The sequence below is a fragment of the Aptenodytes patagonicus genome, chromosome Z, assembly GCF_965638725.1.
Source record: "Aptenodytes patagonicus chromosome Z, bAptPat1.pri.cur, whole genome shotgun sequence".
Taxonomy (NCBI): Eukaryota; Metazoa; Chordata; class Aves; order Sphenisciformes; family Spheniscidae; genus Aptenodytes; species Aptenodytes patagonicus.
This window is the reverse complement of record NC_134982.1, coordinates 39,959,331-39,980,384: the sequence shown is the minus strand read 5'-3', so window position 1 is coordinate 39,980,384 and position 21,054 is coordinate 39,959,331. Positions and strand designations below refer to the sequence as shown.

Genomic DNA, 21,054 nt, shown 5'->3' with positions numbered 1-21,054 from the left:
TTCTTAGTGGAGGTGGCAGAACATGCACAATGACCATGAGGCATTTTTAGCTACATTTCTCCCTGCCTTGAAGGAGTCTCTTGTGTTGCTGCCACATGGGAAAGAAACAGTACTAGAGGCAGACATCCTAACAGGTCATGCCCCATGTAGAAAGAAGAGGTGATATCAGAGGCAGATTATTTCTGTGCCTCTGCAGGTTCCAGAACTTGCAACTGGGAGAGAAACTTTGCTGTCTGCAGACCTAGAAGGGGGGAAGTTTCCCACTTCTAAAAAGGGTGCGCTGTCATCAGCCTGTGCAATATGGACATACAGGACTTCCCTGAATTAACTCATGTTTAAGCCAGCACACAGGTTGCAGAAAAACAGCCAGTGCTAACTTTAAAAAAGTGTCAGTGATGGAAAAGTGATGGAATTGTCTTGAATACAAATATAACACATTATGAATTATTCTATTTTTTGAAAGAATAGCAATGTAATCACAGCCAAAGAATAAGATTTATGAGCTCCTTATTTTTCAGTGCAAAAACCTATATATATAGTCTTGTAAATTATTCTTGTCTCACTATAGCCATCAGATACTCCTGTGAATACAAGAAGCCCTTTTATATTGATTTCCTGTTCTCCTTCATTGCTTAAACAGGCATAAAATAATGTATGTCTGTGATTGTTCTTATTGGCCTCTAAGTGTATTTTTGTTTGTTAACTTAAAGAATCAACAAAGCTTAAGAATCAAATTCATCTCTGAAGTAAATTAACTAAACCCTCTGAAGTTGCACAAGCAATAAATTGGTGTTAAATATTTAATATGGTACACTCTTGAAGTATTTCTCTTGATACAGACACAGATAAAAAAAGGTAGCAATTCAGTAAAGCATGACTCCAGAAGTCGGATAGTATTTAATGCAAAAAAATCTTGTATCTGAGATGAATCAGACTTTATATTATCTGCCTGTTCCTGCTAGAGCTCAAAAATATTGTGTGCAACAATAATCAGAAATTATTTAAAGATGAAACTCAGAAGAAAATAATTTCCTATGCAGTTAGCAATTGCTGTGTATCATGCATTAAATATCAGATTATGTGTGAGAAAAATGAAAAAAAAAACCCTGCAAGTACACCTTTTTCTCCTTCTAAAAATCCTTCTTTTACCTTCTGTTTATTGTGATGAAAGAATAAAAAAATGTGAGAAATACTTTTAAAAAGAAATGTTATTTTAATAGTCGTCTTAGAAAATGTAGCTTTCAAGTACTTACTCTAGAGACGCTAAAAATAATTTCAGTAGATCACATTAGCTTTACAGGTTACGATGCTCTTCAAAGCATGTTGTCATGATTTCTATTACATTACACAAGCCATTTTAATAAGGAGCCTACCTTTCCAACTCTCCTGATTACCTCCTTGCTTACTTCTTTCATTCCACTTTAAAATTGGATCACATCAAAAGCATAAAGAAAAGAGATTATTTCTCTTTTTTGCAGGAAAAGAGAGAACAATTGGCAAGTTTAAACTTAGAACACTGCACGAAACTGTACCTCAGAAAGCTGAACATAGCATCAGGATGTCTCCTTTACTAACGTTAAAAGCTGATAAACTTTGCTGCCCATACATTTGCCTGGACCAGCTAAGAGTGCCAAATGCCCCACATTACATTCCCTTCACAGAACAGGTAGATGATCTCCTTTTTCTGATAGCTCCACAAAATGCCAGGATCCATTCCTTGGCCCTGTGTGTCCCCCTTCTCTCTGCTTGTGTTGATCAAGGTCAATGCATAGGCCCTTGACTGTCCCTCTTCCTCTATGTGTGATCTTGTGCAACTTCTCTTGTCCTCTCTGTGCTCGTAGGTTAGTAGCTGACAAAACCCCCTGATGTAGAGAATGTGATTGTAGTCTGCTTGTTTCTGTCTGTGCCAAAGACCGTTTAATTACTACTCTAATGAAACCAGGAAAACTGTCTTGTTGTTGTTGTTGTTGTTCTTCTTCTTCTTCTTCTTCTTCCTCTTCCTCTTGTTAGAATCGTAGAATAGAATAGTTTGGGTTGGAAGGGACCTCTAAAGGTCATCTAGTCGAACCCCCCTGCTACGGGCAGGGACATCTTCAACTAGATCAGGTTGCTCAGAGCCCTGTCCAGCCTGACCTTGAATGTTTCCAGGGATGGGGCAGCCACCACCTCTCTGGGCAACCTGTGCCAGTGCTTCACCACCCTCACAGTAAAGAACTTCCTTAAAGCTAGTCTAAATCTACCCACCTTTAGTTTAAAGCCATTCCCCCTTGTCCTGTTGCAACAGGCCCTGCTAAAAAGTTTGCCACCATCTTTTTTATAAGCCCCCTTTAAGTACTGATAGGCTGCAATAAGGTCTCCCCAAAGCCTTCTCTTCTCTAGGCTGAACAACCCCAACTCTCTCAGCCTTTCTTTTCGTGGCCCTCTTCTGGACCCGCTCCAACAGGTCCATGTCTTTCTTATGCTGAGGGCTCCAGAGCTGGATGCAGTACTCCAGGTGGGGTCTCACCAGAGCAGAGTTGAGGGACAGAGTCACCTCCCTCGACCTGCTGGCCACGCTTCTTTGGATGCAGCCCAGGACACAATTGGCCTTCTGGGCTGCGAGCGCACATTGCTGGCTCATGTCCAGCTTTTCATCCACCAGTACCCCCAAGTCCTTCTCGGCAGGGCTGCTCTCAATCCCTTCATCCCCCAGCCTCTATTGATACCGGGGATTGCCCCGACCCAGGTACAGGACCTTGCACTTGACCTTGTTAAGCCTCATGAGGTTCACACGGGCCCACTTCTCCAGCTTGTCCACGTCCCTCTGGATGGCATCCCATCCCTCTGGTGTGTCAACCACACCACTCAGCTTGGTGTCATCTGCAAACTTGCTGAGGGTGCACTCGATCCCACTGTCTATGGCATTGATGAAGATATTAAACAGTACCGGTCCCAATACGGACCCCTGCAGGACACCACTCGTCACCGATCTCCATCTGGACATTGAGCCATTGACCACTACCCTCTGGATGTGACCATCTAAGCAATTCCTCACCCACCAGACAGTCCACCCATCAAATCCACACCTCTCCAGTTTAGAGAGAAGGATGTTGTGGGGGACCACGTCAAAGGCCTTACAGAGGTCCAGGTAGACGACATCTGTAGCCCTTCCCGTGTCCACTGATGCAGTCACTCCATCATAGAAGGCCACTAGGTTGGTCAGGCAGGACTTGCCCTTGGTGAAGTCATGCTGGCTGTCTCAACTCACCTCCCTGTCCTCCATGTGCCCTAGCATAGCTTCCAGGAGGATCTGTTCCATGATCTTCCCAGGCACAGAGGTGAGACTGACTGGCCTGTAGTTCCCCTTCCTTTCTTCCCTTTTTAAAAATGGGGGTTATGTTTCCCCTTTTCCAGTCAGTGGGAACTTCACCGGACTGCCACGACTTCTCAAATATGATGGATAGTGGCTTAGCAACTTCATCCGCCAGTTCCTTCCGGACCTGTGGATGGATCTCATCGGGTCCCATGGACTTGTGCACCTTCAGGTGCCTTAGATGGTCTCGAACCTGGTTTTCTCCCACAGTGGGCGGCTCTCTATTCTCCCAGTCCCCGCCTTTGCCTTCTGAGGCTTGGGCAGTAAGGCTCGAGCACTTGCTGGTGAAGACCGAGGCAAAAAAGTCATTGAGTACCTCCGCCTTCTCTGTGTCCTGGGTAACCAGGTCTCCCATTCTCTCTCTCTTCCTCTTCCTCTTCCTCTATAGTAAAAGAACCTGTCTTTTCTAATCTCTGACTGGGAACTAGTATTTCAGAGCTTTCCTGGGATCAGAAGCATATGCAATGTTCCACTAAATGAGATCCAAGACGTGCCAACTCACAGCTGGTCTTTAAAATTGTGTCATTCTGATTATCATCTTGTGTTTCTCTATATCCGCTTAGATATTGACAAGATCTTGTCAAAAACTACAGGAAGCCAATGCAAGGTACCTCATGAAGACTTACAGAGGGCACAATATGCCATTTCTGAGAGACTGCATGTCACAGGATTAGAAACTTCTGTTTCTACTCTGTTTTTATAGACTAACGGGCATTGCAAAAGACAGAACAGAATTTTGTAGTCATTGTTCTTTTAATTTGATTTTAAACTCTGGAATTCCAAAAGATTTTGACCATTGATATGAGTCTTGATTTCTCAGTTTAACTGTTCAATTTTGTTATTGATCCCTAACTGGATACACCAAGCCTCTGACCACAAAAATTAGTGCAGCAGACAAGAAACATTAATATAATGATAATGCCCATAAGCAAGTTTTTAGAGAGATTTTCACAAAATAGCTGAGAATCCAGGCCCATGTCTGATACTGAAAGCATCATGCAAACATCAAAACAGAAAACCTTTCTAATGTTATGTCGGCTTGTTAATTGCACAAAGGCAGGCTTCCAAATTGTCTGTCCAAAGATGTCTAAGTGATTCTTTTGTCTTTTTTTGCTCATAAGCATTAAATTTCAAGTATGAGAAAAGTTCAAAATCTGAAATTTTTCTTAGTGTAGCCCTTTTCCTTCCTACATGGACTTCAAGAGCCTCTCAACCTTGCAGATGGTTTCTATTAAATACTGACAGTGATATCATTAACATTTTCAAATTAAACAGTCCAAAGAAAAATATCATCCTTTGAATGCCTTTTAAAATCTGTGTAACTGGGCAAGAGGTTGTTTATTCCTTTTGATGGTATCCTCCAGGCAATAGATGAAAACAGTATATGTTGAAATAATGCTGGCTTACTGCAGTTGTCTAGTCATGGTACCAATGCAGGAAATTTCTGAATTACTTTATCTGCTTGGAGAGGGGGGAAATTCTGTAGACTAACCTATTTTATACTATTTCCTTTAAAATTCAAAAAGCAACAGTTCAAGGATTAACAGATCTAATAAAAACTTGCAAGTACACAGCTTTTGTACATTATCATGACAAAGTTTTTATTCTAAAAAGAGAGAACAGGCAAAATAGATTAAAAATGAGCTATGAAATTCAGTACTTGTCCATTGATATAAAATTCAATCACTCTGGATCACATAATTTCTATTATCATGACAGACATTTTATTATTTTTTATTTGTGTAACACTGTAAATTGAGACAGTGCTTCCAAATTCATTAAAAAACAGCCCTCTGCTAAGAAGCTGACAATATAATTTGGATAGGTGGTAAAGAAGCAGCACATGGTTAAAGAACAATTATAGACTGGAACCCAGTAGTGGAAAATTCCTTACAAGAAATATTTTTGAAGGAAAGAGGAATTTAAAGAGACAGAAAAGAATGCAAATGAAACCAAGTAATAGATGTCATGCTGTTCAATGTGGAACAGCGTATCTATACCATATTATATAGTATTTGAAGAGTAATTGCACTACAAGTTTTAAAGTGTTCCTGATAAAAGCCAAACCTGACTGCTTTGAGAGAAAAGTGCACAATCTGATTAATCTGGAGACAATCACACACTAATCTGGGGGAAGGTATAGTTTGTGGTTAAAATACGGGAATCTGAGATCAGATATTGAACCAAACAAAACTGGAATTTAAGTGGTAAAAGACAGTATTGGAAGAGAAGAACAAGGCTAGGAGCAGGGAGAGAAGAGCGTTGATAGAAAAAGAATTGAGAGGGGGAAGAAGAGTAAGGAATAGAGGTGAAAAGAAAACAAAGATGCTATTTTTAATACGACTTGAGAGTAGGTTATATATTCTAACCGTAAGTACCGAACCCTTCATCTGCTGTTGAACTACTCCCACTGGGATGCTTCGCTGCTGCCTTTGCATTTTGTATCCATATGTTACATATGCTGTGATCCAAAGTTATAAGTGGGCATGCAGTTATGCCTGCTTTACCCCTGGCATTTCTTTTATGCAGAAAGATTGTTTAGACTAGCTTTCTGCCCAGTCTTGGAGCAGAACAAGATAATTTGAATATCAATTTGATCTGGCACGTCTCTTGAGAGAATCATCAGAGCACGTGGTAAAGCAAGAGATGTCTCTTGTGTTGTGTTTGTCTACATGCATGTAGCAAAGCAGCTGATGAATTAGCGCCCTTCAGACACCACCACAAAAGCAGAAGTTCAGGGAAGGTAAGTGAGGGCAACTGTCTGTGCCAACATCATTAAGGAGAAAAGCAGTGATCTTCTGACAGAAAGCCAAAGAGCTTGTAAGGGAATGGGGATTAAAAACCCATATGCTTGCTCAGCCTGAGTGGTTTGACTGGCATGGAAGCAAAATGACAAGCTCATCCCCTGGGAAGAGAGGACAAGACAGTCAGCAAAGCAGCCAAACAGTCATCTGGTATTTCAGAGTATGGGATGAAGGGGCAGTGTAATGGCCCAGTAAATTTGACTGAAGTTCAGAGCCAGGAATCCTGATTGCCCATTGCAGCTCTCTCTTGGTTTTACTCTGTGGCTGGATTTTGGTGCGTCCACCTTTTTGTCTCCTTGTCTTCATATAAGCAAAATGTGAATGATGATATTCATAGCTTTTGCAGGTATTTTCTGATGCTTAATTCAGTAATACTTTTGAAAAATGCAAATGCACCTGGAAACATTACACACTTTTAACCCCCTTGTTTGTACACTGGAAAGCCTCATGTGTACAACCATTACATTCAGTGTACAGATGGCAAGTTTAGACTGTAATTAATTTCATAAAGCCAGCAGCATGAGCATTTTCATGCAATACACAGAACAAAAGCATTAAGCCTGCCCTATATACATTCCTTGGAACTGGTCCTTGAAATCAGAGAAAGAGAGACAGATACTTGCAGGCACAAGGGAAAGACCATGAGAGAGACTTTATACTATGTACATATATATAGTGCCTAATAATATAATCTTGCTTTAGTACCAGCAAATGACCACTCTTAAAACCTCTGGTTTGTGTATGACAGTACAGCACGGTAAACCGGAGAAAAAGGAGGAGGAAAATTACGATTTAATAGTAATCTGATATCAGTTTGCACCCAGTATGGCTAATAGTTCTTCAGTGTGCTTACATTCGGGAGGAGAGGGATGGACTCAGTCAAGGCAGAGTGCATCCCTCTGAATGTATTTATACTCTTTACTTATTGTAGAGTGTCAAAACATGAGGCTGAAGTGGGGACATGAGGAGTGAGGTGGAGCATGCTCGTAGGGCCACTGTTGCTGTGATAGAAGTTTCTTTTTTAATTTTTTTCCTTCTTCCTACCCTTTTCCCCTTCCCTGCACCCTGTCTTTTTTTATTTTTTTGCCTGTTACTCTGTCTGAGCCTGGAGGAGCTGGAGGAAGGCAGTGCTGATGAGAGGCTCATTGAACTCACTTCACAGGGGAGGGCTCTGCGTGTGGGTTAGAGAGTTGCTAATGGGGCATATGAATACCTGAGGGTCATGTCTCATTACCATGGCAAGCCAGATTTCTTCACATGAGCTGGGTGCATTCATATCAAGGAAGAGGCTTTCAGTTTTAATGTACCCTAAACTTTCTTTCTCCACCACACTGGACTTGGTTGCTCTGAAAGCTGTACCCCAGGTTGTTCTCAATCTAACTATCTACAATTCGTCAGACACCTTAAGCTGCAAGTTTTTCATGGTGTTGTTTTGGTTACAGGTTCTTAACTGCTGCTCATCTCCTGCTGATATTGCACAAAACCTGCCAAAAGCCTTCTTTTGTAGATAGAAATGAATCTGGATTAGTTTCCAGACATTCTGTCAATAAATTATACAGCACATAAACTCCAAAAAGCAAGTTTTGTTTCCATGACCATTTCTGTACAGGCATTTGTCTACTTTTACCCACATATGGTTTGTTTTTCTGAAAAAATTCAAATAATTCAAATGTACATTTCAAATGAGCGTGCTTAACAGCCAGGAATAGTTGCTTCGTTTTACACATGGCTTCTAGTGGTTCAGTATGGCTGGATGCTTCCCTTTTCTATTGCTTAGCATGAAGAGTAATCCGAAAGAGAAATAAGCAGGTCTAGCAATTTTCATTTAATTTGGCATTTCTTTTTAATTTTTTTTTTGTCTAAATGAAGGTGTTGATCTTGTATAGTTGCTATTCAAATCAATATGCTCATGTGCCTATTTAAATGGTAATGTTAATGTAAGTAGGATAATATCTCAACCCCACACTGCTCACTAATCTGCAACATCCAACATCTTTATCTCTTCTTCTGTCCTCAGCACTGCAGTGATAACACCCACCATTGCCAATCAGATATGAATATAGTAGGTGCTTGGAAGAGAGGTTACACTGGAAGGAATGTTGTGGTCACCATCCTGGATGACGGCATCGAAAGAAACCATCCAGACTTGATGCAGAATTATGTGAGTGTCCACAGGAGTCCAGATTTGCTACTTTATTATTACCCTGAATAAATTTGTTACTCCTGGAGAGATGGAGGGAGGGAGGAGGGAAGGAGAAAGAATCATAGGAGGATTTCCTCAAATGTTAACACCAATGGGAGGAAGGAAGATAGCTTTTGGTAATCTGTATTATTTTAGTTAAGACTATGTTCAGTCTGAACGTATTTAATATCTAGATGCCTCTTGTAGATAAGTCCTGAATTTCTGAAGGACTGGAACTAATCATCGGATGTTTTTTCTCTTTTCTGTAATTATTTTACTTAATATCCTCACACTTTCAGAACTTAGAAATGGAATACACTGCTTTTCAGTTAATGTGTGCAGCTGAAGTCCATTTTTGGCCAATACATTTAGCTAGCAAGACAGTAGCTTTTCTCAAAGACTGTAATTTTAGGCATATCGTTCCATGTATTTATTTTTAAAGCTATTTATCTTACTGCTAGAAATAATATTAAAGGAAAAGGACTTTATGATTCACTCAGTTGAAAACAGGTGTAGAATATTTTGGGGTCTTTCTAGTAAATCTCTTTTAACTCTAGCGAGTTCCCTCACAATTTGTAATAGAGCTTTGTTTTCTGTGTCCTGTGTTTCATGTCGCCTCCGGAGGTTTCTGTTTGCTTGTGGTTCATCAGATTTAAATGATTGGTTTAATATACCTTGGAAGGATTGTATAACATGAGGAGAAGCTGCTTCTCTTCTTGTGTTAGTGTCAGAGTTTGAAACTGTTCAGAGCATCAGGGCCGCGCTTTGCTGGAGTGATTAGTCCTGTGCTTTGAGAGTAGGCATTACATGAAAGCACATGACCTTGAGGACCTTATCATTTCTCTGAAATAAAATGTGCAACGTATACGTTCACACGAGGTAAGAAAATGAACAAATATATTTGGATTGAGCCGGACTGGTGAAGATGACCAGCGCAAGGCATGCATATACCTTCAGTCCCATTACAGATGTAGAACTTGTAAAAAAGCCGTGAACGCAGGCTTTTTGCCAGTGAGCATATCATCTTGACAGAGCATTGAAGAGATGAAGGTGACAAAACATCTCTAAAAACCCATCAAAAGCTACAGTCGTGTCCACAGTTTAAAGCCGTTTATTTTAAATTAGCCATACTTACATCTGTATCCTTCCCCATGCTGCACGTGGAACTCAGCTTTGAAATACATGAGGAGGACTGCACAAATACAAGTGACAGACAATTGCCCTATTTGTCAATGTATGCTTGATCCTAAGGCATGCCACATCTTTCATTTTAATCTCTTAAGTTATTTAAACAAACCAAATATAATTTTTACCTCCTCAATGAATGACCTGGATTGTGTCATATGTCACCTCATCCTGGTACTGTCCTTCCACTGAATTTAAAGCAGCTATTTATTCCCTTACCACCTCCTCTCTCCCTTTCCTCACGCCAACAAGGAATTCCCCCGAAGCAGTACACATTGCTTGTTTGATGACAAATGCCTTCTATATGTCAGATTATTGCTGGTGTGGCTGCAAACAGGAATATTTGAGGTGGATGTGGTAACTGGTTTTGAACAAAGAAGAGATTAAAAAGAGCTGCTTGCCATGTCAACACACCACATGCTACCACATAGATTAATGGGAGCCATGCAAACCAGCAGCTATTTACTCTATAAACTATTTTCAACTGTAAGAATCCTGGTAAATGTAAAATATGGAACAAAAATAGGGAGATATCTTGCAAATATTTGAAACAGTTACACTCTCAGGGAAATGGGAATGAAGTTTATGTTGCATTTCAAGCTGTATTTTTATAACAATATTCTTAAGAAAATGGTATTATTCTTATTCCTTGAAACGATGACTGAAATTTCAGTCATCATTGCGCAGATAATTTCTTGAATCTTGAAACATTTAGCAAAATCACAATTTTGAGAATGAACTCTCAACTTCCAAAAGTTTCTTAGAGGAAATGCAGTCTTCTGGTTTAATGAAACACTACTTTCTATTTCCTCTCTGACACTGGAACTATGCTTTTTCAGAGCATTTGTTATCCTTCTCCCTTTTCCAAAAATAAAATAAAATATGTAAATCCTGTAATTATTAAATATATAATCCTTTCCTAAAACATGCAATCATCATAAAACCGCAGGAATGTTAGTTAATCTAATTACTCTCTTGTAGGAACCTGCTGAAGAATGTATAGGCCACATGAGTCAACGGCTAATTAATAAGAAACTGGTTTTCTTTCTCCTGTTGGCTACAGGATTCGCAGGCCAGTTTTGATGTCAATGGAAATGATTTTGACCCTATGCCTCGATATGATGCCAGCAACGAGAACAAGTAAGGCATTATGACATTCATGGCATTTTCAATCTAGTTCATCAAGTAGAAAGTACCAGTTCTTCTATGAAAGTATAGGAAACTTGAATCCTCATAAAGCAGCATGATTTGCATTTAAATCTTTGTGAAATACATATTTATGTCTCTTCCATGCACACTGCATGATGCTTACTCTTTGAAAGCATTTGGAGCCATCCGAAAGCACATAAAAATTAGTTTGAGAGTTCTGGGCATGTGAAATCAACCATTTTCAATCCCTTTGGGATGCAGAATATAAGGAGTGACTCTTACTTTTCTCAGATATTATCTCATTGAGTTATTGGGGGGTTATTATGTGTGACAACTGGCTTGGTTTCTGACCCTCTTGAACTTTATGGACTTTGTGTATTGAAGAAATAGACAAGTTAATGGAGGGTTTTTTTTTTCTCTAATAATGTCTTTTAAAGTGATGGAGATTTTACCTGTGGAGGTTTGATAGAAACTTTGTAAACCCAGAAGTGGCAGTTCTGCCAGATTATAACATCTGTATCAGATGGCTGGTTGGATATATCTCCATGAATGACGTATTTCTCCTTCAGAGTTCAGCTTCCTGATATTTGTCATTCCAACTCTGCTCTTTAGATGTGCTGTGGTGAAGGCTGGGGGAGGCACTGGGAGGGACACCTCATCTCAGGAAGCATGCCGCTTTTCTGCCCCCATGGGTATTTGAGGGCAGTTATTTGTTGGTAACATTTTTTTAACTAGGTACTTGGCAGAAAGAAATACCTTTCTGTGGAATTGCATGAATTAGAGGAAGGATAATCCTACTAGCTGTCAACATGCTGACTCTGAATTTTGTTTTCTTGAGGGCTTTTTTTTTGTTATTGTGGAAAGCATTTAGTATTGTTTGCCTGCAGAAGAGAGACTACAAGAGGTGAAACTTCATCCTTTACACAACTGAAAAGCTTTTGAGCTTGTGTTGTCTCTTCCTTACAATCCCACAAACTTTATCCAGAAGAATGCAGCAGGTGCGAGCTGGGAGTGAGCAGCAAAACTTAACATTGGTTTGACTGGAGAAACCAATTGGAAAACCTTAGATCACACTTTGATGGGAGAATCCTCTCCTGGTCAACACCTTCTTCATAACAGCAGGGAACCATGTGTGGACAGGCTGAAGAACAGGGCCTCATTACGCATAGCTGCCTGTTACATATAGATCCACTCGTCTTACATTGAATCTCAAGGAGCTGTCATAGCTACTTTCAGCCACAGGGTGAAATAACTGTGAAAACTGAGGTGAATTCTGCCAAATACTTGTTTGGTCTGTCAGCCTGATCCTGCCTGGTAGGCCGAGATGAGAAATATGTAAGGATTTAGCTCTTAGAAGCTATGTAAATAAATGTACACACACACACACACACACACACACACACACATCTTAGTTGTGATGACTAGAAACACTGTTTAACATAGAAACATACTATGTTGCTATTAATTTGAATAATAATAACAGTTTATGTATTTGGGACTGCAGTCTTGGCCTATGTTCTTATTCAATATTCAGTTGTTCTTATTTGATGCTGTTTACATGCTGCCAAATATTTTTGTCTAGAAACAAGTACATGCAAGAGCTGTTTCTTTCCCTTTTGCCCGTTAGGCATATCTTTCTCATCCTGTTTTCATACAGAAGCTCAGTTTACTGAATCGTATCTGCCTCTTTTTCACTAGAAATCTAAAGCAAGAGTATCATGAGAGAATAAAAAGAGAAATTCAGTAAAACCCTTTGTTTTGAAACGTATAAATATTCTGTACATGCAGGCTAGTTTAAGTTCAAGCAAAAAAAAACCACTGATGTGGAACAAATAGTAGATAGACCCGGTTACTGCATTGCCTCAGTTAAGTTAGTGACAAGCCAAGGATTTCAGAGCTAAATGCTCATATGGAAAATGCTAATACTACACTGAAGTTGTTAGGAGATATCCTCAAGACACACGTTCACTGAAACAGAAGAGTGAATAAAAGTCTATCAATTCTTCCTCTTTCCAAAGCCTTCTATTTTTCTTACAGTTGAGGAATTTCATGTGCCATTGTTATCTCAGTTTTAGAGGTGTCCTGTCACTGGTGTGGAAAGGTCAGAACCAGCAAATGTGCTATAAATTTTTGGTGGCTAATAAGAGAAATCTTTGGTTTGGCTTATGAGAGGTCTCAGGGCTACAAGCAAGGTTTATAAACATGCTAGTTACCTGAAAATGGAATAGGAACATAGGAACATAAATTGTTTACAGCCCAGAGTATGTAGGCATTGCCACTCAGCATGCTGCAACAACTAATTTGTATGACTGACCACTTCAGCATCAGCCCTAGCTTTGAACTAGGTGTCTATATTATAGCCCCATACAAAGTGTTGGAAGAACAAAACTGCAGCTGCATGATTACCACAAAAGGGTGGTCACCCCCCCTCCTTAGAATCATAGAATCGTTTAGGTTGGAAAAGACCTTTAAGATCAAGTCCAACCGTTAACCTAGCACTGCCAAGCCCACCACTAAACCATGTCCCTAAGCACCACATCTACACAGCTTTTAAATACCTGCAGGGATGGTGACTCAACCACTTTCCTGGGCAACCTGCTCCAATGCTTGACAACCCTTTTGGTGAAGAAATTTTTCTATCCAATCTAAACCGCCCCGGCACAACTTGAGGCCATTCCCTCTTGTCCTATAGCTTGTTACTTGGGAGGAGAGACCGACACCTTACCTCATGTTTGCTCTTTCCTCCTTTCCCCAGCCTTTGTGCAGCTCTCCAGAGTGAATCACGCTGAAAACTGCGCTGCCAACAACAGCAACAACAAATTGTATTTTCAGCCAGGTCAGGCAGGTACCTCATTCAGCTCAGCCTGAGGTCAGAGGAGAGCAAGACAGGGACAAGTGGGGAAAACGAAGCATGGCCTGAACCTCTCACTGGCAGTGCCAGTTTCAGTGAACTGAGGTGACTGTATGACAATGTCCCAAGTGCCTATGACTGTTGACCACAAAACTGAGTGTGATGGGCAGGCAGTTGCCAGCAGTGGCCTCCAAGGAGTTTTGAGAAAAGATATAACAGTCAGCCTGGCCTTCTGCGAATACTCCTCAGCTGAGCTGCTGGTTTGAATCACAACACATTCCTTTCTCCTGCCGTCCACCCCCCCCCCCATCCCCACGCACACTTCAGGGACACATCCTGGCTCATCTGCGTGAAGATGCTCCTGTCTTTGGAGTTGGGCCATGGCGAGGGTACACTTGGAGGCCCCCCAATTTAGGTGCACTTTCAGGGATTCACCCTCTTTGGTGCTGCATGGAGCCACGTACCTCCAGCTGTGAATCACAGATGAATCTTTTTCTTTGGCTGGGTACTGAAGTCATCACTTTCTTACAAAGCATGTCCAGAAAAGGGAGGCTGCTTTCTGTTTTGTTGCTAGTTAGAGTTTTATATGGAATATAAAACTGGACCAATTCATTTCTCTCCTAGGGCTGGGGGATTTGAGTTTTCATACCCTACCTCCCTGGTGAATACTCTCACTGCCCAACCCCTAAGGTCCTGCAGTGAGATGTGGTAGTGGGAGGGCAGATGCTGCGCTGTACTGAGCTTTGTCAGTGTTATCAGGAGGTACAGCGTCAATGTAGAGTCAGCTTTTGGACACAGGATACATGAAGCATACTTTCAGTGTAAGATTACTTGGCAGCCTAACCTCTGCTTAGAGGCTCAGTATTTCCAATTAGCAGATACACTGAGCCTGGTAAGCAGCACCTAAGAACCTTCAACTTTTGGGTCTGTCACCCTTCCTTCCCTAGTTCCCACTGGACTCAACAAGAATTAAACAACTACATAGGTACTGAAAAGCACTACTAGCAGACTGTCTATATTTTTATGTGTCTAAAATATCTTCAGAAATTGGGGCAGGAATTCTGATTATCCAGCATAGGTGGCCATTTGGCACTATGTACTCAAGTTGTGCCTGGAAGTTGAGGTAACCACAACCAGGGAACATTGTGAAAGCCATACTTTGCAAAGACTTCGTAATATGCAAGATCAATTTGGTTGATTCCTGCTTCCTGCTACAGCAACTGGACAACATTGTGTAATGGTGATTTGTGTCTTCCAGTAAAGGTGGGATGTACAAATGCACCATCGTTTTGTGAAATGATCCAGTTTATTCTGCCTCATTTTATAACCCAACCTTAAGGGATGGAATGATAAAGAGTAAAAAGAATTGCTGTAAAAATAAGCAGGTGTCTCTGGGCAGCTCTGCAAGCAGCTGTGAAACATCAGGGTACTGGGTCTGTTTGCTAGCTTTTCACTTTTAATTAGTAGTGAAGGCTTTCTGTTGCCGAGGCATATTGGTGAGGAAGAAGGAATGAGAAAAAATTAACTGGGGGTTTGTGAAGCGACTGAAGATAACCAGAGTGGCACTTTCCAGAATTATATTTTTGAAGTTTTACATTAGATCTTCTATTAGCTAAGGATAATAGGAGGGTAGAAAGAAACATTAGACTAATCTTTCAAGGCTTGTAGTCAAAATCAGGGTGGGACAATAGTTTCTTTAACTACTATGGTATGTAGGAGTCCTGCCAGAAGTTTACTTTGGTTTCTACAAATTGGCAGCAAATCGCGAAGCTTGTAAATGGTACAGGCCTATACTAGAGCTTCCTTTTGCTCAGAGGCTAAAGACAGCAGTCAGCTGTGGATAAAGTCATTCCTGCTATGCAAAGCATCTTGTTTTGGTTTACTGCTGAGTATTGCTGCTTTATTCTTTCTCTGTTATTCCACCGTTACCTGTAAACATCTACGTTGAAACAACTAGGCATTATCAGTCACAGGTCCTTAGACAGAATGTAGATGGGATCACTGAAATGGTACTCTACCCATTATATAGCCTCAGAAATAAAACAGAAATGTTCATAGTATTAAAACATTTTGCTATTTTGACCAAACAAAAATGAGTTTTTCTGTTTCATGAGAAATTTCCCAGGGATGATATTTCAGAGCTTAGGTCTTATTACGCCAACAAGTACTTTTATAAAACAGAGGACCTTTTAAAAAACCTCCTTTAAATAACACCAGTTGACCTTAATTCAGTTCTTACTAAACTTATGTAAGAAAAAGTAAAAGTAAGCTGTCATTTCTGTTTTGGAAATACTGAGTCACTCTTCGGATGCCTCTTCAACATTTTTCAGTGATGCATCCCACTACATAAATAACTTATTTTAATAACCTTCTAAATTATTTTTTAATGAGTATAAGATTTTTGGGAGACAACAATTTTTGCTGTTCAAAAATCGTAAGAAGCACAAGTTACTTATGTCTAAACTTTGCAATACCTGGACAGCTTTACATCTTTTCTCACAACAGCAAAAAAGTTAATGAGTTAATGAGTTTCAGTCCTGATTGATCCAACATATTGACATTCTTTTTCTGTGGCATCCATTCCAATTCATTATTACTTTCTTTTGTCAGTCATACTAATGTAGATACTCAATAAAATGCCAAAGGCTTAATTTTCTTCCAAGAGTGACAAGCTGCTAGTTTATACTGTCTGCTTATGTTGAAGACCTGTCATATGTCCTGAGTCATTTAATCAGAATGGATACTAGATATTTGACAGGCAGATCAGCTTCTGTTGCCTCCTGGCTGGTCAATAAAGTAAAAGTAAAAAGCTTCACTGACTGCTGTGACACTAACCAGAGCAGATATCTGAAGAACTGAGCACAAACACAGGGAGCCTGAAGTCTGTCATTGCTGGCTTGAAAGATCATCTCAAAAAGGTTTGCACTGCAGCAGTGTGATAGAAAGGAGTGCTGACAATTGGGGGTATCTGTCCATGTAGTTTATGCATTTTGATTGCCAGTATGCACCTGTTGCTATTGCTTTGAAATTGGCTGTATTGTGTGCTGCAGACAAAACTGAAGGGAAGATAAGCTGTACTGAGAAGCACCGCTGCACCATCTTGTGCTTTATCTTTTGTGTAAAAACCAATTCTGCTGTCAGATGACTAGTCACAACAACAACAAAAGACCTTTCCTTGAAAGAAAAATGTTGTAGAAACATGGAGCATGAATCCCCACCACATAGTGCATTTGATAATGTTTTTCTTTTAATCTAAAACAGGTTTTTAACCTATGGGAAGAGATAAGGTCTGCATTAAAACAGAACAGAAAGCAAGCTAAGCGTTGATGTTTTGAAATTCTCACATTTTCTTGCTTCAGAATAAAACATGTCTTAATGTGAAGCTTTTTGAAAGTAAGTGGAACCCCAGAATTGCTGGTAGCTGAGGACAATTAGCTGGGCTAGAGGAGAAGCAAGTCTTTGTCAAGCCGATTCATTCACCCGCGACAAGCACCCTCAACACTGGTCTCTATGGTCAGTCCCTTGTAAGAGCATTTCATATTGACAAGACAATGAAAAATTCATTGGACTACAGCGCTTGATTCAGTAGCCTTTTGATCCAGGTTCCAGCTTCAATAGTGGAAAATATCCTAATGGAAGTTTTGTCGAACTGCCAAAAATTGTCTTTTTGGTAAACTCTCCTAATCTGCTCATTATATTATCACACTGCATTACATAATCCCCTCCGAAGTCCACAAGTGGTATGAGTTATAAATTTCTGAGAGCCAAAGGAAAGACATTTCTTTGAGTAGTCATTGAAAGTGACAGAAGTCAAACAGAGGACTAAACAAAAACAAAGTTCAGCCAGAATTCCTGTTGCTCAAAGATGAAAAAAATAGTCCTTTCTCACTACCTTGGTGTCGGTCACTAAGCGGTATTTCTCACTGCCTTACTGGTGTTTGAGGAGCAGCACTCTTCCTTTTTATAATGTATAAGACTCTCATGGTCTCAAAACATTTAACCACAACACTACGGGAAAGCCTTTTTCCTGTTTCTAATTACTGAAGTACCAGACAATGAGCTCACAAATAAAATTACGTTCTGAAGCGTTATGCAACTGCTTCTAGTTCTTTTATGTAAATAATTGATAACAATGAGTCAGATCTTCCCTTCCAATTCAAAGTCAACAGTAGGATGCATATAAGCTTTGATAGTTACAGTATTTGTGGCATTCACTTTTCTGAATTCTTTTTTATGGAGAGTTAGAAATGAAAGGTTGTTTTCAGATGGTCTTTTTCCCAGAGTTGGTATTTCTTCTAAGTATGCATCTGTATTTTGAGGTTTTGAACTTAGGAGGAGAGAGTCTACAACTACAGTAGGCAAGTTTTGATTTGCTGAAATGGTAGACCAGTTTCAAGTTGCATACGTTTATACATACAGGTATACAGCCAAGTAGAATTTGAAAGCACAAATACATTTCTATGTGTTGTCCCTTTTTCAGACATTGTAGGTATTACAGAAAGTTAAAGAGTGGATCCATGCTGTTTATGTGGCAATTGGTTTTGCCAGCTGATTTCACAGTAGTCAGCTCAGTCAAATGTAGTGCAAAATGTCATTCATTGAGACTTCTCAGCCAGCACATACATGCACAAAGTATAGTATTGATTCCCCCTTTAATGCTTGTGGCATCAAAAGCAGACCTCTAATTACAAGTTTGATAAGGTGATTGTGAATCCAGTGTCAAAAGCTTTTTAATTGAAGCATTTTTCTAAATAACATGCTATTAATGGTTGAACTCTGCAAAGTTATGCTATAAACAAATGTCTTAATGTATTAGTAGATGTTTTTATAAGACATTTTCAGGATAAAACTCTCAGATGTTGCTTTTTCTTGCAAATGAAAAAATATGCATCTGTGTAGGTTTATTGCTGTAGGCAGGCTTATTTTTTCTAGCCTTGTTTTACATTACTGTGATTTTGTAATTTTTCTTAAAGATACATGGTCAAATTATTACATTTGACATTTTAAGCAAAGTCAGATTGCTCTCTTGAAGACAAGTTACTTTTTTTTTTCCTGAAGGAAAGCAATCAAGGTAGAGAAATTCAGATGCAGAAGTAAGGCAATGGGTATCCATCATAGATGTAGATTGCGCTGCTGGGGTCTATGCTACAAAAGTTTAACATGCTTTGAAAATTATTTATATTGCTATAGAGTCCCAAACAAATCACCAAATCTCTGATATTAGCAAACTGAGGTAAAGACTATGGCTTGTTTACTTCTCCAACATGTGGGACGGTGAGGCTGTTGGCTAAAGGTGTCAAAGAGTGTCAAAGAGAGTGTAATGAGAAGGTATGTGTTACTTCACCTTTCAGCCCAGACTTATGTCCCTGCACTACTCTTCTTAACACTCCATAACCATCAGATGAAGAGCTACTAACTTGTTCTGCAGTGTAGTGTGTGTGAGAGTTAGACTTCTTATGGTGAAACCCCTTTTCCAATTAGGAGCAAACCTTGGTCCTGCCAAATCAATAATAAGTTTCATTAAAAAACAATTAGCAACACAGATAAGAGTAGGACTTGAAGTTATTTCAATGATTTCCTCATTCATCTTTGAAATACAGCTCTAAAGAGAAGTGGAAGTCCGTTTAATGCAGGACAGCATCAAATTAAATTTAGGATTAAGCACAGTACATATCTTGCACAGTGCAATTGAAATTGCACTCAGAATTCAAAATGGGTAGGAAGTATGTCTCTGAGCTGGAATATGGTGGAAACCCAGAGTTATAAAATATTAATTTCTTTAAAATACTGTCACAACAGTCATCTATTATTAGAAATGGAGTATGCAGAATGGGTAAAGACCCATCTGTGACCTGCCTGCACATCACTGTATTGCTCCTCTTTTTTGCCTTTTACCTTAGGATCCGTCAGTATCTTCCTTGCCTGAAAGCATAAATATCTTTTTTCTCTAAAAGCGTTCCCCCAGACTGGTTTTAGGAGGTCCAGTGGGCTGCTTCTCCTGCCAAGGAGGTCTAAATATGAAACTCCAGATCTGCATTTTTGTATTCATAGGATATTTTTCATTTCTGCTTAGGTGTGATTTCAGTGGAACTGATACAAAATATTTTTGAGAAGGTTTTTTTTTCTGTTTCTTTTTTTTTTTCATTGCACAGAAATGATGGGGCTCTAATGTGGAGATTTTTAAGTAAAGGGAGATTGCTCAAACACCTGAGGTCTCTCCAGCTGATATATATTGGTGTCAGTCTGGATTAAAAACACGAATCAGGATAAAGAGTGACTGATAATATACTGTCATACAAAAGCAAAAGATGTGGAATGGAAGGTAAAATACCTAAGTACAGAATGTATCTGTAACAGAGCAGGCTCACAGCCATGAATTTAAGGTGGTAAAGAACATAGGCATTAGTGTATTTTGGTTTAGTCATGGTGGTCTAGGAACATGGGCAGTCCTGATAAAGGATTTTTAATGGCTTATTTTTCCTAGTTATACGAGGTTGTACTGGATCTGGTTGGGGCAGAGTTAATTTTCTCCACAGAAGCCCATACGGTGCTATTTTTTAGATTTGTGACCAAAACAGTGTTGATAACCCGTGTTTTAGCTACTGCTGAACTGTGCTTGCCTTCTCTGTTTGTCATGCTGCCCTCTCAAGCAAGGAGGCTGATGGTGGACAAGAGGCTGGAAGGGGTCACAGCTGGGACAGCTGATCCCCACTGACCGAAGAGATATCCCATGCCATATAACATCATGCTTAGCACTAAAGCTGGGGGGGAGTGGGGCAGTTTTTCCTTTTCCCAAAGTAGCTGTTGCTTGGAGAGTGGCTGGGCATTGGTCTGCATGTGGGAGGTGATGAGCAATTGCCTATGCATCACTTGGTTGTGTTTTTTTCTTTTTCTTTCCTTTATTTATCCTTTTCCTGTTTTTATCTCAACCAACAAGTTTTTTTCACGTTTGTTCTTCCAATTCTCTCCCCCATCCCAATGGGAAGGAGGAAGTGAGTCACTGGGTGGGGGTTAGCTGCCTGCCGGGGTCAATACTCCAACCTTTTAGTAATGTGCTAGTTCCCAAAGTAATTCTAATAGCTTTGGAAGGGTTCTTTACGGTAACAGATACCTGAAGCATTATTCGTGGGAACCCGATTTCATGGTGAAGTTGACTACAAGATCTGTGATGAGATGTTACTCTCTGCGTATGTAGGCGTGTTCTGGTATAAGGGACTTATGCTCCAGAGAAGTATCCAAGTGTGGAGCTGTTGCAGAGCTGCTGATCCCACAGTTGCTGTGCTGGTCCATTGGTCCTTGAAAAGCAACATGTAACTGACACCTGTAGCAGTGGAAGTGACTGGATGAAGTGTACGGCAATGCAGGTAGAAAAGCAGAAAAACATCTTTACTTCTTCACTTCCATTAACTCATATAATTTCAGGTATTGCATGTAGCAACAGCAGATACACTTGTCAGAGGAATTTGTGATATCTGCAGATGTCAGATATATAGGACACTTCAAATACATAGGAAACTTATCACCAAAGCAG

General features: G+C 39.9%; 1 protein-coding gene across 2 annotated transcripts in view; it reads left to right on the top strand.

The window, feature by feature from the left end:
• The window catches only part of PCSK5 (proprotein convertase subtilisin/kexin type 5), a 267,689-nt gene that overhangs the window by 69,553 nt on the left and 177,082 nt on the right, over nt 1–21,054 (top strand). For both annotated transcript variants that reach the window (XM_076361658.1, XM_076361659.1), the window contains exons 4-5: nt 8,174–8,317; nt 10,587–10,663. In XM_076361658.1, the coding sequence (XP_076217773.1) occupies nt 8,174–8,317; nt 10,587–10,663 (221 nt within the window). The remainder of the gene's footprint in view (nt 1–8,173; nt 8,318–10,586; nt 10,664–21,054) is intronic.